At 42.2% G+C, this 17,058-nt stretch overlaps 1 protein-coding gene across 6 annotated transcripts in view; it reads right to left on the bottom strand.

Annotated features, from left to right (window-relative positions):
* Positions 1–17,058, bottom strand: part of VWA3B (von Willebrand factor A domain containing 3B) — a 224,625-nt gene that overhangs the window by 155,649 nt on the left and 51,918 nt on the right. For all 6 annotated transcript variants that reach the window (XR_008522064.1, XR_008522066.1, XR_008522065.1 and 3 more), the window contains exon 7: positions 16,791–16,906. Coding sequence is in view for 3 of the 6 variants with exons in the window: in XM_024242354.2 (XP_024098122.2) it covers positions 16,791–16,906 (116 nt within the window). In the remaining 3 variants the exon portion in view is untranslated. The remainder of the gene's footprint in view (positions 1–16,790; positions 16,907–17,058) is intronic.

The raw sequence follows: 17,058 nt of genomic DNA, 5'->3' as shown, positions 1-17,058 counted from the left end.
CTTTTTCCTTACTGAGAAGGAGTCCCCAAACCACTAAATAGACTCCCTCCTCCTATGCCGACAGGACCTTCACAACCTAAAAAGCAGCTACTCAGAAGATTGGGACTGTCTGCCTTAAAGACACAGTCCCCGGAGAGCTTTAACCAGCAGTTAAAGTTCCTTCCCCAAAACAGCATCAAGCCCAGCCCACATCTGGGACAATCCATGCCTCCATGAAAGCTTCTGAGAATTGAAAATTACCATGTTCAATTTATAAATATTATTGCACCATTTACACTTCTTACTGAGCTCAGTCTGACAACAGAGAGGTAGGTGAAATTCACGCCCAGAACAGGCCCCATGGCATAACCCTACTTACCACTGAGTCAGATTCTAGTTGTGGTAGAGGAAGGACAGGCACTCCTGATTTCCTCTAGAAAGGCCCCTGCGGCCTACTCCTAGGATCCACCTTGACAAATGGACTCATTTCCCATAAGAACAAAGTTTAATAGTACAGTATTCACTCCCTTGTTCCAAATGACAGTTCATCCATCGTTATGCATGCAGATAAACTGGTTACTACCATGACCATTAGAAAAATGCTCTTTGTGACACAGGCTGCCAAATCCTTTTGGATTATTTCACTTTCCAGAACCAATATCTACAATAAAAGCCCACTTGGAATCTCAAGAAGAAAAAACGGAAACTACCATTAATGGAATGTCAATTTTGTGCTAGGCATTTCCATGTGTGTCGTATGCTTTAATTCTCCCAGTAACTGTACGAAGTAGATGTTATTATTCCCATTTTTATAAACGAGGAAACACAGCTCAGAAAGATTAGGTAAGTTGCCCAAGGTCACACAAGTATTTAGCCGCAAAACTCAAATTTGAATCCAGGTCTGATCCCAAAGTTGATTCACCTTCCAGCAAACACTGTCTCGAAGCCAAAAGAGGAATCACAACTGTTCATCAAACGTTCACTTTCCTGCCCACCTCCGTGTGAGACCTCCCCACCCATTGCTGTAGGACATGATCATGTAACTGGCTCTGGCCAATTGGATACGACATGAGCAGGGGCCTTAAACGTGGCACATAGTGGGCCTCAGCTCGTGCTTATGCATTCACCACAATAAGAATATACCCTGGATTGCCGGAAGCAGTGGCTCACGCCTGTGATCCCAGCACTTTGGGAGGCCGAGGCAGGCGGATCACTGAAGGTCAGAGACCAGCCTGGCCAACATGATGAAACTCCGTCTCTACTAAAAATACAAAATTAGCTGGGCATCATGGCGGGTGCCTGTAATCCCAGCTACTCAGGAGGCTGAGGCAGGACAATCGCTTCAACCCGGGAGGTGGAGGTTGCAGTGAGCAGAGATCGTGCCACTGAACTCCAGCCTGGGCAACAGAGAGAGACTCCATCTCAAAAACAACAACAAAAAATTAGCACTAGTTAAAGGAGAGTCCATTCTGTTAAACTGCAGGTGACATGTAGACCTGTGATCAAGAAATAATGGCTGACATTTTTCCAAATTTGATGAAAACGTAAACCAACAGGTACAAGAAGCTCAGCAAACCTCAAGTGCAAGATATATGCCATCAGGTGGCAAGAAGACTCAGTGGCATGTTTTGCTCTTGAAAAGGTGAGAAGCTTCAGAAGGCAAACGGAAATAGAAGGGAGGAACCAGGGAGGATGTATGTCAGTCCTTCCTCACCCTCCAGAGAGTCAGTGGCATCTGTTGAAATCACACCTACAGACTGTCAGAGGATGGTGTGGAGAGGAATCGAATTTTAGAATAGATAGTCTAGAATAGAATTTTCTTCCAGACTAATGTGGGGAAACCAGATACCATGCAGGCAGGCACAGGATCCCAGAGGGTGATGGGAATAGAAGGGTATGCCTCCTGCTCTAGAAGTTCACAGAAATTGGGCAAAAGGGTCTTTAGACACCACCAAGCCACAGACTCAAGGTTCGAGGCAATTTCACTTGATCCCTAGGGGCAGGCACCAGCATCACATCAGAGCCACCTCTGCACATGTGCTCAGAGGGCTCCTGACTCAGCAGGTGCTATGAACCTGAGTCTGCTTTCTGTCCTCTGCCTTCATATTCTTTATAGTCAAAGAAGAATGACCGCGAACTCCTGAAGGGCAATATAAGAAAAACGTAAAATGTAACGCGCTACCTAATGCACCCCCTGAGCGGCTCACATTGTCAGAGTCAAAACACTGGAAAAGCTTTCCATCACCTGGAAAGAGCAGTCCTGGAAAAACAAACACACAGAAAAAACTTTCGGGAGAAATCTCTCCAAGGAATTAATGTACCTATAGGACTCTAAAGCAAGCACAGAATAAATAAATAATTTTACATGATGATACATCTATTTTTGCCTTTACAATGAAGCAAGAAACAAGATAAAATTGCTCTCAGCCTACAACTACTTTTTGTTTTCCTTAGAAGAAGCACTGATATAAGGAATTATCCTAAAATATGAGGCCTAAAAGTTGATAATAATTCATATATAACTAATTTATTTGCAGACACCATTACAATTTATTTATCAAACCCATTATAAGAAATGAAGATTCATACAAATATCTACTTACCAATGAGTATCAAACATCAAAATTAAGTGAAATCAGAACTTGTAGCAATGCATCTATCTAGTTATCTAGGCTTTAGTAATTTAGGTTAGAGCAGTCCAAAGTCCTTTGAAAACTTTCAAAAACAATTATAGCTTTTTAAATCTCCAGTTGATAATTGATAATGAGGCAGGGGAATAGGGTCTGGAGGCAGGGAACCTAAGGCCGATTCACAGTGACTTCCTAGAACTAAATCAAAAGGAAAACCCCAACTTTCCACACCTAAGTAACAGAAGAACCAGAGGTACTCCCTTTGTAAACCCCACCCTCACACACCTTTTTTGCCTGGCAGATGGAAAATTGAAAGTACTTCTGATTGGTTGCTTTCTACAATCGATCAGATGTTTGCATAAGGTGTAACCTTTGCAACTTCATGTCAGCTTCTGACTGGTTTCTTTCCACAATCAATCAGACTGACTGCAGGCCACTACTTCATTTGCATGGGGTGTACACCAAGTGGCCAATGAGAAACCTCTAGAGGGTGTTTAAACACCAGAAAATTCTGTAACTGGGCTCTTGAGGCCCTATGCTCAGCCAGCTCACACGCTGTGGAGGGTACTTTCATTTTCAATAAATCCCTGCTTTTGTTGCTTCATGTTTTCCTTGCTTTGTTTATGACTTTTGTCCAATTCTTTCTTCAAAAGGCCAAGGACCTGGATGCCCTCCACCAGTAACAATAATATTATTGTTTCAAAATTTTTAAGGCTTTAATACACCAAAAAGCAAAGCTGCAGTAAGCAAACTGCTGATACAGCTCAATCTTTTTTCTTTCAAAGTGTATCACTGGAGCTAACCAAATTATGTCAACAAACCAAGGAAGAGAGAAGAAAAATGTACTTGGAGCAAAACCCAAAAAGCTTAGAATGTCAATAAATACTACGAGAAAAATAGTGTGCCTTGAATGAGACAGCACAGAAACCAAGCACATGTGCACTCGCCTTAGAAGAGTCAGTCCAGCAAGCGACATTCAAAGTGAACGTTTATTTGGATAACGTGAAGCCCATTCTTCACATCTACGATAAATATACAGGGTAGGTAGAAAAACAAATTATGTTCAAATGGTCATGACCAACCTCAGACTAGAAAGAGAAAGAGCCCTGAAGCATAGCAGATGGTCCAGGAGCAAGCGTCATATAGAAGAATATAATATATTGCAAAAGCAGCACAGAGGTCAGTGGAGAAAGGGTGTGTGAGTGGTGTGAAGGCAGTTGTTACATATTTTAGGGAAAATCCACTTATATTCCCACATCACACCATACTTCAAAATAAATCTAGAAGGACCAAAACAATTTTTGCTTTTGTTTTAAACTCAGGCCATAAGGAACCAAAAGCAGAAGAAATACAGTTACGAAGGAGCTGCAGGATTTATAGGTTACAGTTACTGTGCAAATTTTATGGTTGCCTGTAAAAAATAGCCCAAATGAAAAGGAACACAATGACCAACATAAATTATCCATATGTAATACACCAAAGACTGTTCACACGATGTGATAAGAAACACAAGACCCCCACAAGTAAAAGGGTAATCGACGAACAGGCAGTTTACAAAAGAAGTTAACAAATCCAAAAATGTTCAACTTCACTACTGTTTAATACTAATTGACACTAAGTTCATCATCAAAGAAATTCAGGTGGAAACAATGAGATACTATTTTTATGCTAATTCAGGTTCTGTGAAATGGGTGTGAATTGTATTGTCTTAAAATATTTTTTGGAAAGCAATTAAACATGAGAGATTACCCCACAATGTTCAAACATTTTGATTCAGTATTTTCACTACCAGAAATCTATGTTTTAAAAAATCTAAACTACAGGAGTAAATACACCACACAACACATATACACCATGGAATACTATGCAGCCATAAAAAAGGATGAGTTCCTGTCCTTTGTAGGGACATGGATGAAGATGGAAACCATCATTCTCAGCAAACTATCTCAAGGACTAAAAACCAAACACGGCATGTTCTCACTCATAGGGAATTGAATAGGGAATTGAACAATGAGAACACTCGGATACAGGAAGGGGAACATCACACACGGGGGCCTGTTGTGGGGTGAGGGGAGGGGGGAGTGATAGCATTAGGAGATATATCTAATGTAAATGACGAGTTAATGGGTGCAGCACACCAACATGGCACATGTATACATATGTAACAAACCGGCACATTGTACACATGTACCCTAAAACTTAAAGTATAATAATAATAAAAAAAAGAAAAAAATACACCACACAAAAGGTAAGTGCAGTATGATCTCTAATAGCAAAAGAACATTGAAATTACCCAAATGTCTAATAGGAAATGACTGACAAAACTCTAATATATGACTTTAATGAAGTATTTGATATTTTTAATGTCAACTACAAAAATTTTATAGTAATGTGGGAAAATACTTGATTCTACATTAAGTAGAAAATTCAATATTCAATTTGTACAATAATATATTTATGCTTTAATTATTTTTAAGTATATAGTAAGAAGACTGGTAGGAAATATACCAAAATATTCAAAGGTGTAAATATCTGGATGGCAAGAATGTTTCTTTTCCTTTCTTCTCCATATTTTCCAAATTGTCTGTATTATGTCTGCAGAGTGCAATATAGTCAGGTGCTCCTGACACCCTGGGTTCAGACCCCCAGCCTCATACAAATGAGATAATGTATGCATGCACCTAGCAACACTTCCCTGGTCCAATAATTAGAAACATCATGGTTTCTAATTAATTACATCAGGAGATATTTGATGTAGTAGTAAGAGAACAAAACAAAAGATGAAAGTTATTTTCTAATATTACAAATTATATTCTCTTTTAAAACACCACAATTGTATATCATGCTTTCAAAAGTTATTTTGGAATTTGCAAAATTAGGAATAGATGGGCTAAGTATTCAAATGATACTTTATCAATTTTATTTAAGTGAGTGGCAACATAATGTATGCCACATAACCCTATGACCAAAAAAAGTGACTGACACTGTCCACTCCACACAGTCGATGAAGACATCAGGTTCCACATTTGCTCTTAGAGCCCACGCCTTCATACATCTTGGAACGTTTATACTTAGCCTTTACTTCCAGGATGAACAAAGCTATATAAGTCAATACTGTTTCCCTTTTCTAGAAATTATGAGGGGAAATGAGAATGGAAAAGAAAACAGAAACACCGTTTTTCCTCCAAACTAGGAGACAAAAATAACATACTGATAAGGGCTGTGGAGAACAGCTGAGATGGGGCAGAAGCAATGCAGAAGAAAGCACAGAGAATGTGTACCCAGAGTGGTCAAGAGGGCTGTGGCAGCTCTGAGGAAGTGGGGGTGCCTCACCCACAGTCAAAGGTGAGCCTTGTTGGCAACCTGGATGCCAGAACCTCAATGACAAGTGCTAACAGCAAAATCTGCCTACTTGGTTAAGAGAGGCAAAGAGGTAGGGCTTCGCAAAGCATCACCCAGAGCAAACTTACATGCAGGAACCACTCTGTCCCTGCAGCAGCAAAAAAGCAGAGAGCCCCTGAGTTGTGAAGCATAGATGGCTATCTTAGCCCCTTCCCTACCATTCCTCCCCTAGGACATGCCTGCAGATAGCTTGTGTCCATTCCATGGTGATCAATAAAATGGAAGCTGGTACACAGCATCCAAACAAGAATACTATAAGAAACTTACAGGGAAAAGAGCAGTAAAACTACCAAGAAGAAGAACACTCACTAAAAATGTTACCAAGGAGTCCTTACAATTATGATCCAATATTTTTTCTGTGAATTAAATATCTATATGAAGCCATCATCTCCTTGAGGAAAGAACACAAAGCAGAATTTCAAGAACTCAAAAATGAAATGGGAAGGCAACAAGAAAAGATGAAATATAAAAAAAAATTAGGAAAGGGCCAGGTGCAGTGGCTCATACCTGTAATCCCAGCAGTTTGCGAGGCCAAGGTGGGAAGATCACTTGAGGCCAGGAGTTTGAGACCAGCCTGGAAAACATAGCGAGACTCCCCCCAAACCCAACCCCAATCTCTGCAAAAATAAAAAATTATCTTGGCATGGTGGCATGTGCCTGTAGTCCCAGGGCTTTAGAAGGCTGAGGCAGGAAGATCCCTTGAACCCAGGAGTTTAAGGTTGCAGTGATCTTTGATCACGTCACTGCATTCCAGCCTAGGCAACAGAGAACCTGTCTCAAAAAAAAAGACCACCCAGGAAAGAGGAAAAAAAATCACAGCAGTTAAGATGAAATCGATGTAAGCTCAATGAAAAAAAAGTGCTATGGAACTCACTATGAGAAACCACAGAGGGTGAACGCAAGCAGAAATAAAGTGCTTAAAAATGTCAGAGAGAAAATAATAGATGTAGAAGACTGTTAAAGGAGATACACCAGACAGATAAAATGAGTCTCTGAAGAAAACCAGCATAACACAATGGTTATGAGAACAAACAGTCTTGAGTTTGAATCCTGACTCGGCCACGTGCTATTAATAGTTATGTGAATTTGGACAAGTTTCTCAACCACCTTCTGTTTTGGTTTCTCCATCACTAAAATGAAAATAATAACGGTACCTACTCCATGGGAGTATGTTATGAAGACTGAGTGAGCTGGAATTTGGTAAGAGGCTGGAAGAGTGCCTGGCACATACAAAGCAACATGTAATATATGTGTCCAATTTAAAATAAGAATAAAATGGAACAGGACAAATATTTAAAGATACAATCTAAGGAATCTTGTCTAAAATAGAAGTCTGGAGTATACAGATGGAAAGGGTACACTGTAGGCCAGGGAAAATCGGCCACAGCAGCCAGCATTGAGAGAAATCCTAACACTTAATGGACTTTAAAGATCAAAAAAGATAAAGTCACTCATAAAAGAAAAACTAATCGAGCTGGCCTCAGATTTCGCCTCAGCAGCACGCAGCAGAGAGGATGTGGGAGCACAGCTCCTGAGCCACTCAAGGGAGAAAAGTGAGCCAAGGGCATCATAGCAGCCAGGCTGTCCTTTCAGTGTGCAAAGACTGCAGAGAAGGACATTTGAAAACTCTGGGGATAACCAGGCGTGGGTGGCTCACGCCTGTAATCCCAGCACTTTGGGAGGCGGAGGTGGGTGAATCACCTGAGGTCAGGAGTTCAAGACCAGACTAGTCAACATGGCAAAACCCCGTCTCTACTAAAAATACAAAAATTAGCTAGGCGTGGTGGCAGCCACCTGTTAAGCCCAGCTACTTGGGAGGCTGAGGCAGGAGAATCGCTTGAGCCTGGGAGCCGGAGGTTGCAGTGAGTCGAGATCACACCACTGCACTCCAGCCTGGGCCACAGAGCAAGACTCCAGCTCAACAAAAAAAAAAAAAGAAAAGAAAGAAAGAAAACCCTGCGGGCACCATTATTCCTTGAATGGAAGGAAACCCTTCTTGAAGAAATGACTAGAAGAGGAACTTCAGCCAACCAAGAGAGAACTCAGGAAACCAAAGTAAATGGAATGGACTAGAATTGGGAACTGAGTACAATATATTTAGTGACAGAACTAAAAAATAAAAGTAGGAATTATGATTACAGAAGAGAAGTAAAGATAATAAGAGTTAGTTTTTAAGTTGTTTACCTAGTGATAATAACATTAACAGGGTAACTGCAAATGATGATGGTTATGACAATAATGACAACTATAATTTATTGATTGGTTAACTGTGTGCTGGATACCATAGAAAACATTTTTCATATATATGCACGTACACACATATAACCATGCATACATACATATATATCCATCCATGCATACATATATATGCATACATACATGTATTAATATATATTCTTATATAGAGATAAATTCCTAACAAGCTATAAGGTAAACATTATTACCCCATTCATAAAGGAGAAAGCAGCCTGTCATCCCAGCACTTTGAGAGGCCAAGGTGGGGGGATTCCTTGAGGCCAGGAGTTCGAGACCAGCCTGGACAACATAGTGACCCCAGTCTCTACAAAAAATAAAAAAAATGTAGCCAGGCATAGTGGTGCACAACCTGTAGTCCCAGCTACTCGGGAGGCTGAGATGGGAGGATTGCTTGAGCAAAGGAGGTTGAGGCTGCAGTGAGCTATAATGGTGCCACTGCACTCCAGTCTGGGTGACACAGCAAACCATGTCTCAAAAAAAAAAAAAAAAAAGAAAAAAGAAAAAAAGAAAAGAAAAGAAAAGAAAGCAGAAGCTCCAGTTAGTTAAGCTAAGTACTTTGAAATCACACAGCTAATAAGTGACAAATTCATACAGGTCTGACTCCAAAGCCCAGGTTTTTTTTATTTTACTATATTTGAGTTCCCTGAATATAGGACAGTGCCTCATTCCTCTCTGCCTCCCCACCATGTAACACAGCTAATATAGCATAATAGAAACAACATATTATTCCCATTTTACATATGAAGAAAATAAGGCAGAAAACTTAAATAACATGCTCAGGGGTACACAGCTACAGCAGTGCTACCCAATAGACATATGATGTGAACCACATATATAACTTTAAATTTTCTAGTAGCTACAGTTTAGAAAGTAAAAAGAAACAGGTGAACTTAATTTTATTAATATACTTGATATAACTTGGCCAGGCATGGTGGCTCACGCCTGTAATCTCAACACTTTGGGAGGCCAAGGCTGGTAGATCACTTGAGGTCAGGAGTTCATGACCAGCCTGGCCAACATGGTGAAACCTCGTCTCCACTAAAACACAAAATTTAGCCTGGCGTGGTGGCGGGCGCATGTAATCCCAGCTACTGAGGAGACTGAGGCAGGAGAATCACTTGAACCCAGGAGATGGAGGTTGCAGTGAGCCAAGATCATGCCACTGCACTCCAGCCTGGGTGACAGAGAGACTCCCTCTCAAAACAAATATATATATATATTTGATATAACTCAACATATACATGTTATCATTTTGATTTATCCTCTATATTTAAAATTGTTAATGTGATGATTTATATGTTTTACACTAAATCCTTGGAATCTAGTGTGTATTTTACTTTCACAGTACATCTCAATTTGGACTCGCTCCATTCCGAGTGCTCTCCAGCCACATATGGCCAGTGGCTTCCAAATCGTACTCTAGAGCTGCATGCCTCACTCAAGAGACTGCCAACTCTTCATTTATCATTCTCCAGCATCTATTCTTGAAGTGTTATTTTAGAACATCAAAAAACAAAGTAACTAATTAAGTTATCTCAGTGGTCTCCACCTCCACAGAAGAGCCATCTGTTAGGATTTAACATCATACCCCTGGCACTTACAGAAGGTCACATTTATGCACATGGAGGGATCATATTCTGCGATAATAATCTGTTTTCCCCTCTCTATCTCCTCCTCCACACTTGAGCAGATACCAGGCTCATTGCAAACTTGCCCCCAGGGAAGCCTATGGCAGTGTAGAAAGATGAAGTAGGCTGCAAGACATTCAGGTTTTTTTAAGCCTAAACCCCTAGGAGAGGTATTACGGTTTACAAAGCAGGTAGCTTTGAAGAAGCTGGAAGGAGCCAGGCTTTTTCTCAGATAAAAGGGAGCTTGCCTTTGGCTTGGAGGAGAACAGGAGACAGGCCCCAAGAGAAGACAGGAACTGGCCTCAGTTCTTTGCAGCACCCTGGGAGGAAGGCTGCATGGGGGGAACCCAGGGAGGCGGGGCAGGGTCTACAAAAGATTTCCACATCCACAGCCCAGCACGGGAGCAGCAGAGAGCTATTCAGCCTGAAGCGGCAATAAGGCAGGGACAAGGGGTATTTATGGGGTGACTTTCCAGAACAGATATCCAATGACTAGACCCCACCCCCTGATGCATAAACACTGCCTAGGGTCTCCAAACTGTGGGTAAAGCTCGGGATGGGGACAAGGACTGAGCTTTATTTCCCACCCATCCAGAGGAGAGGAGACTGGAATAAAAAGTTAAACTGAATTCTAGAAATCAAAGTAAGTAATCGGCCTTGTTTTGGTGACCAGAAATTCAAATCTGCCACTTAGGGGGCCTCACTTGGGTCTTCCAGGACCTCAGGCAGTGTCACCTACACAACCAATGCACTGGAGCCAGTTCTTCCGGAGGGGACAGCTAAGACCATGACTACCTGGTGGGCAGAGAGGGGTGTGGCCTCCTGGAAGTCACTGCTGACTTGGAGAACATCGTGATAAGATTAAGGTTCAAAGAATATCACAGAATACTTTTAAGCCCTGGTCAGGTGTTAAGTGGCCAGCAGGAAGGCCATTTGGAGTTTGCTTAAAAGATGAGTTTCCCTGACTCCCAAGAATGCCCAGTGGTAGAGTTTGGATGTCTGTCCTCTCCAAATCTCATGTTGACATGTGATCCCCAGTATCAGAGATGGGGCCTGGTGGAAGGTGTGTGGGTGACAAGGACAGATCCCTCCTGGATGACTTGGTGCCCTCCCTCTCTGTGGTAATGAGTTTCCATGAGATGTGATGTTAAAAAGAGTCTGAGTCCTCCCCCTTCTCACTCCCTCTCTCTCCACGTAATGCACTGGCTCCCCCTTTGCCTTCTGCCATGTTTAAAAGGCTTTTGGAAGCTTCCTGAGGCCTTACCAGAAGCTGAGCAGATGCTGGTGCCCTGCTTGCACAGCCTGCAGAACGCTGAGCCAAATAAACCTCTTTTCTTTATAAATTACCCAGCCTCAGGTGTTCCTTTATCACAGTGCAAAACGGACGCATACACGCAGAAACAGAGGAGCATAGAAGATGATTTTTCAGGCCTCTGTTTCAGATTCTGAAGCAAAAAGGTCTCCTTCAGCAGCACCACATGAAACCCTGCCAACCAGAGCAGATGAAAAGTGTCACCACAGTCAATGGGCGGCTGCCATGTTTAAAAGGCTTTCAGAAGTTGGGTAGGAGGAATGTCCAACAGATTCCCCGAGAGCCAGGCGCCAAGGCAAGGAGACCCTGCTACCTGCCCATCAGTCCCACCTCTTAACTGGCCATTGGTGAGGGGGCCTGGGGCACATGCCATAAGACTGTGGACAGGGGAAACTCAGACCCCAGGGCAAGAATGGGGAAAATGTTGTCCGGTCTTGGAAAGGGATCTTTTCCAAGGAAAATTCCTAGAGTTCAGGGAAGCTCAATGTGACTCTGTCTTATTTTGCTTATGGGTAAGATGAATATTAATATTTCATGGTAGACACAGGCCATGAAGAAAATCCACACATATTAACAAAGAAGGGAAGACAAGCTGCTGGGGGCTGGGTGGTTCAGAGGAGCACCAAAAAGGAGCATCGCTCTGGTCCCATAATAATCTACGTTCCATTGGTGCCCCTTACCCTCTCCAGCAGACAGCCAAGCCCATCATAAAGAGAGAAAGAGGCAGGAATGCTCTCATGCAGAGAAGTATGGGAGGGAAGGTGCTGGCTCCTTAACAGAACACCCACCTCCCCCATTCAATGCCCCAGGAGTGGGAACACGGGCAGGGACCCAGCCAACTCTGGGCTGAAAGCCAAGGGGAAGGACAGCTATGAGGAGGAGAGGCTTAGAAGATGAGTGGCAGCTTCGGGTCATCCAAGCCAAAGATCCTGCTCTCCCCAGGGAGGGGAGCTCATCTGAGGCTGGTGAGCATTCCTGGATGGGATGGGTCGGTGCTGGGAGGAAGCAGAATCTCTAAGGCATGCAGTCATCCCTGGAAGTAAAAGGTGAGACGACCGCCACGTGCCCAGGTTCAGGCACCCAGCTTTTGGGGCCCTGGGATTCTGACCACCCAGCCAGGTAGCTGCACCAAGGGCCTGGGAGCCCAGCGCAGGCCAGCAACCTAGCCCCACCCTTACGCAGGTGAGTAATTATTCCTTTCTAGAAACATCAAGATTTGCTTCAGGAGTTGCAGATGGTGGAGACCATGTCATGAGATATTATGAGATCTGCGCCCCCCACCCCACACATATTTGTCATCACTCTGTGCTTCCCGGGCTTAGGGGGCATACGCAGCAGGGGAAAACAGGAATTCTGCACGTTTTCCCCCAGTGTGTAAGAAAATGCGGGCGAGCTCATGAAAAAATACAATTATGGAATTTTTAATGGATCTCTCTAGCATACAGGACTTTGTGAACAGACCTTCTTGCCTGCTCTAGTTTCTGGACCTTCCCAAATTACCATTAAAAGGTACTGTCCTGTCTATGGCTTGTATGCTGCAGCAGATGCCTCAACAAGCAGCCTAAAAGGGCAGACGGGAGAGACTGGCCACGGAAGGCTTCCCAGAAAGGTAATGTTTACATGGAAGGAAGCAGGCAAGCAAAGGAGCATCTTCCAGAGCTTACATGAGAGCAAGTTCACATGGCCTAAGAGATGGCAGACATTCAGACAGAGCTTGAAAATGAGGTGCATGTGGAAGAGGAAAGTGGATGGTGTTAGAAGGTGGGGAGGAGCCTGCTGAGCAGGGCCACATGGAGCCATGTTGGAGCCAGAGGCAAAGGTGAGCAATGCGATGTGCACCCCTGCACACATGATGGCATGGATTTGCAATGGGTAATTTTTTCCCAACATTAAAGTAGTTGAAAAAATACTAGAAAATTAAAAAGGAGGAATGTTTTTAATTTAAATAATTTACATTATTTTATTTGTACCAAAACAGAATTTGTCATTATTTTACACTCCTAATCTTGATGGAAACAAATTCATCAATTAAAAAGTATGTTCTAAGTCTATTTCTTATTTCATTTTCAATTCAGAGTTGTAAATTATAAGAAATGTGAGAAAGTAACTTTGAAAGTATGTGTGATGAATAAAAACTTTAGTGAGAGATAGAAATATACTCCCAAAATACTCAAACTTAAAATAATGTATTAATACACTTTTTAATTGTTCAATATTTTTAAACTTAATAACCCAGAAACAAATTATCATTACAAATAATAAATAAAACCATATATATAGAGAGTGGTACACATTTCTCCTCTTGCCTCAGCCTCCAATATGGCCTCATAGAGTCTTGTTGGAGCCTGTCTTTATTTGAAATTGTGATATTTTCATCATCATGGATTTTTGTGGCATTAACTTTGACTCTTTAAAATATTGTGTCACAATTTCAACAAGCACATGAAAAGATGCTCAAAATAATGAATCATTAGGGAAATCCAAATTAAAACCACAATGAGATATTGCCTCACACCCATTAGGATGGCTACTATCAAAAATAGAGAAAATAACAAGTGTTGGCCAGGATGTGGGAACTTTGTGCACTGTTGGTAGGAATGTAAAATGGTACAGCCACTATGGAAAACAGTATGAAGGTTTCTGGAAAAAAAATTAAAAATAGAATCCCCATATATGATTCAGAACTTCCATTCTGAGTATATATCCAAAAGAATGAAAAGCAGAATCTCAAAGAGCTATTTTGTACACCCATATTCATAACATTGTTCCCAACAGACAAAAGACAGAAGCAACCCAAAAGTCCATGGGTGGATGAATCAGTAAACAAGATGTGGTATATCCATATAATGGACTATTATCAGCCTTAGAAAGGACGGAAATTCTGACACATATTACAACATAGATAAAGCTTGAGGACATTATGCTAAGTGAAATAAGCCAGTGGCAGAAGGACAAATACTCTGTAATTGCACCTATTTATGAGATACTACCTAGAGTAGTCAAATTCAGAAAGGAGACAGAAAGAAAGTAGAATGACGGTTGCTAGGGGTGAGGGTGGGACAAATGGGGAGCTGTGATTTGAATATATGTGTCCCTCCAAAATTCATACATTGGAACCTAATACCCAATGTCACAGTATTAAGAGTGGGCCTTTTGGGAAGTGATTAAGTCATGAGGATGGAGCCCTCCTGAATAAGATTAGTGCTCTTATAAAAGAGGCTTTTTTTTTTTTTTTTTTTTTGGCCCTTTCATCTCTTCTGTCTTGTGAGGGCACAGCATTCCTCCCCTCCCAAAGATACAGCAGCAAGGCACCATCTTGGAAGCAGAGTGAGCCTTCACCAGACCCCAAATCGGCTAGTGCCTTGATCTTCGATTCCCCAGCCTCCAGAACGTGAGCAATAAGTTTCTCTTTATAAATTACCCAGGCTTGGGTATTTTGCTATAGCAGCATGAACAGACAAAGACATAGGAAGTTACTGTTTAATGGGCGCAGGGTTTCAGTTTGGGAAGATGAAAAGGGTGGTGATGGGTGTACAACAATGGGAATGTACTTAACACTACTGAACTGTCAGCTTAAGAGTGGTTAAGATAGTAAATTTATGGCATATATAATCTACTATAATTTTTTTAAAAACATTCTTTATCTTAACTGCAGAGTTTTTTTCATTGGTACAGAGCATGGGGTCATGGTAAGTCATACCCTGAAAGTCTATTATCTGGTATCCAAAAAGTCAATAATAGCAGGAAATTCCTTCAGATTGCCAGAAAAGTCCTCTGACCTATGCTTCTCCAACCCCTTACTTGAGAGTCTCTATTTTCTATACAATAGAGGAGAAAATAATGTAAGAAGTCACTCCCCCACCAAATGAGAGGATGGCCTGAGGAAAGTGTTGTGGAAAATGCTTGAAACGGCTGATATGGCAACGGAGAGAGATGTGATCAGATAAAGGGAAGAAACCTGCCTCTGAGGCCCAGATGAGGTGGGAAATCACACATTTTCCAAATCAAAACAGTCTGTCAAGATTTCTGGGCAGTTTGAGTGGGAGAGGTAGGCTTTAAAATGTTGGCATTTCTGGGACATTGTGATGGACAGAGGAGACAAGATCACGTATTTAGGATTTGGGATTCTTCCCCCAAATTCAGATGTGATCACTGAAAAGGATTGAGAACAACGATCCATGCCAAGCATTTTATTCTAAGAAAAATGTTTTTGTATGTAATTTGCATGCTTCAAAGGGCTGGTAAGATGGTAGCTGCTGAAAATGTAAGCTATGCAGTTTGTATTTCCCTTTATAACTAAGTTGCCAAGGAATCCAGAGACCAAGACTAAACCCCATTTCCAGTAATTGGCCCACCTTGGTTTGCTAGTAACATCTCACATTCTTTGCCCTGATTAAATCATTGCCCACCAGGCCTAATCTTGTAAATTACTTTCAATAGGCATGACATACATCCTGAATTAATTTCTTCTTAGATTAGCATCGATCTTGCCTATATGTTGGCATTTTCTCGAATTCTCTGGAGATGTCCCCTTCATGATTGGAACAAAGGTTTCCATTACGTGAAGTAGTGCCTCCAGTGAACTCTATGGGAACGTCTCCCCTCCTCTGCTTGGACACCAAGAATTTGAATCTACAAAGTGTGTGTCAGGAACAGGCTCATGACTCATCTTCACTTTTATCTCCATCTGAAAACCTAACCTTCTCCTGGGAGCCTTTGCAGCACCGTTACGTAAATCTTTCAAGCAGCTGTTGCTACAGCTTCTCTCTTATCCCTAAAGAGTAGCCTCTGCCTTATAATGAAGCTAGAAATCTGTTTGATAATTTAAAAGGAGGGAGAGTGGGGGTGGGCTTTCTTAGACTTCTAACAACCCACCAGGTCCCTTCATCCAACAATCGAACAGGGGGTTCCTTCCCTCCTTTTCTCAGTGGGGTTTATTCAGTCTTCAGCACTTTGCAATTTCATCAGCTTAAAAGAAACTCCCATCTCCTGGCTTTCTGAGTAACCTTTCACTGTTTTTCTGAATCACAGCCTATTTCCCGCTGATTTGGTGACCTCATTCTCTGTGCTCATTAAGTTCTCTGATCACATTCACTGAATGAAAGCGGAAGTTCATTCCGCCTCCGTGAAGGTTCCTGTGTGGCCTCGGCCCTCACAAGGGGCAGGCCAGTCCCTCAAGCTGCATCCACAGGCCCTGCTTTCATCACAGGGAGGACAGCAGAAACCCCCTCAAGAACCGCAGGAACCCTCTCTGCAGCCTCCCAACTAATCCACACAGCAGAGTGGCTCTGCCTTGCCAAGAACTAACTCCGGCATCGACAGGCCCAGGGCCACATCTCCAGCAGGTTCTCAAGTTAGTAAACACACATCCCTTAGGCCATTTCCCTGGATTGTAAACTTATGCCTGGTTGCTATGCTGACAAACTCACCACTAATATCCATTAACTCTGCTCTTGCACCACATTAATAATATTATACAAAAGACATGGGGAGTCTCTCCCTCGTACTTTACTTCCTAATGATCCATGTCGTCTGAGGCTATTCGGGACATAAGCTATGCCACTTCTTTTGGATTCCAGGTACCTGGAGGGAGTTTTCCTTTCAGTTTCCTTGAATTCCAAGTCATTACATCGTCACCATCCTTTGTGGAGAATGCAGGAAATTCTACACACTCTGTTCTCTCGGCAAATGCATGGAATCTGAAACATGAAGAGATGCTCATTAGGAAGGCAGTACGCAGGTGTCTGTGCATGCTTGTTCCTTCTCCTGGGACTGAACGTGCTCTTTGGCGGCACTGGGCATCTTCATCTTCTTAGCCATGGTCACTGCTTCTCCCTGCACCTTGTCAATT

The sequence above is a fragment of the Pongo abelii genome, chromosome 12 (genome assembly GCF_028885655.2).
Source record: "Pongo abelii isolate AG06213 chromosome 12, NHGRI_mPonAbe1-v2.0_pri, whole genome shotgun sequence".
In the NCBI taxonomy this organism is placed as follows: Eukaryota; Metazoa; Chordata; class Mammalia; order Primates; family Hominidae; genus Pongo; species Pongo abelii.
This window is presented reverse-complemented; position numbering and strand designations above follow the sequence as displayed.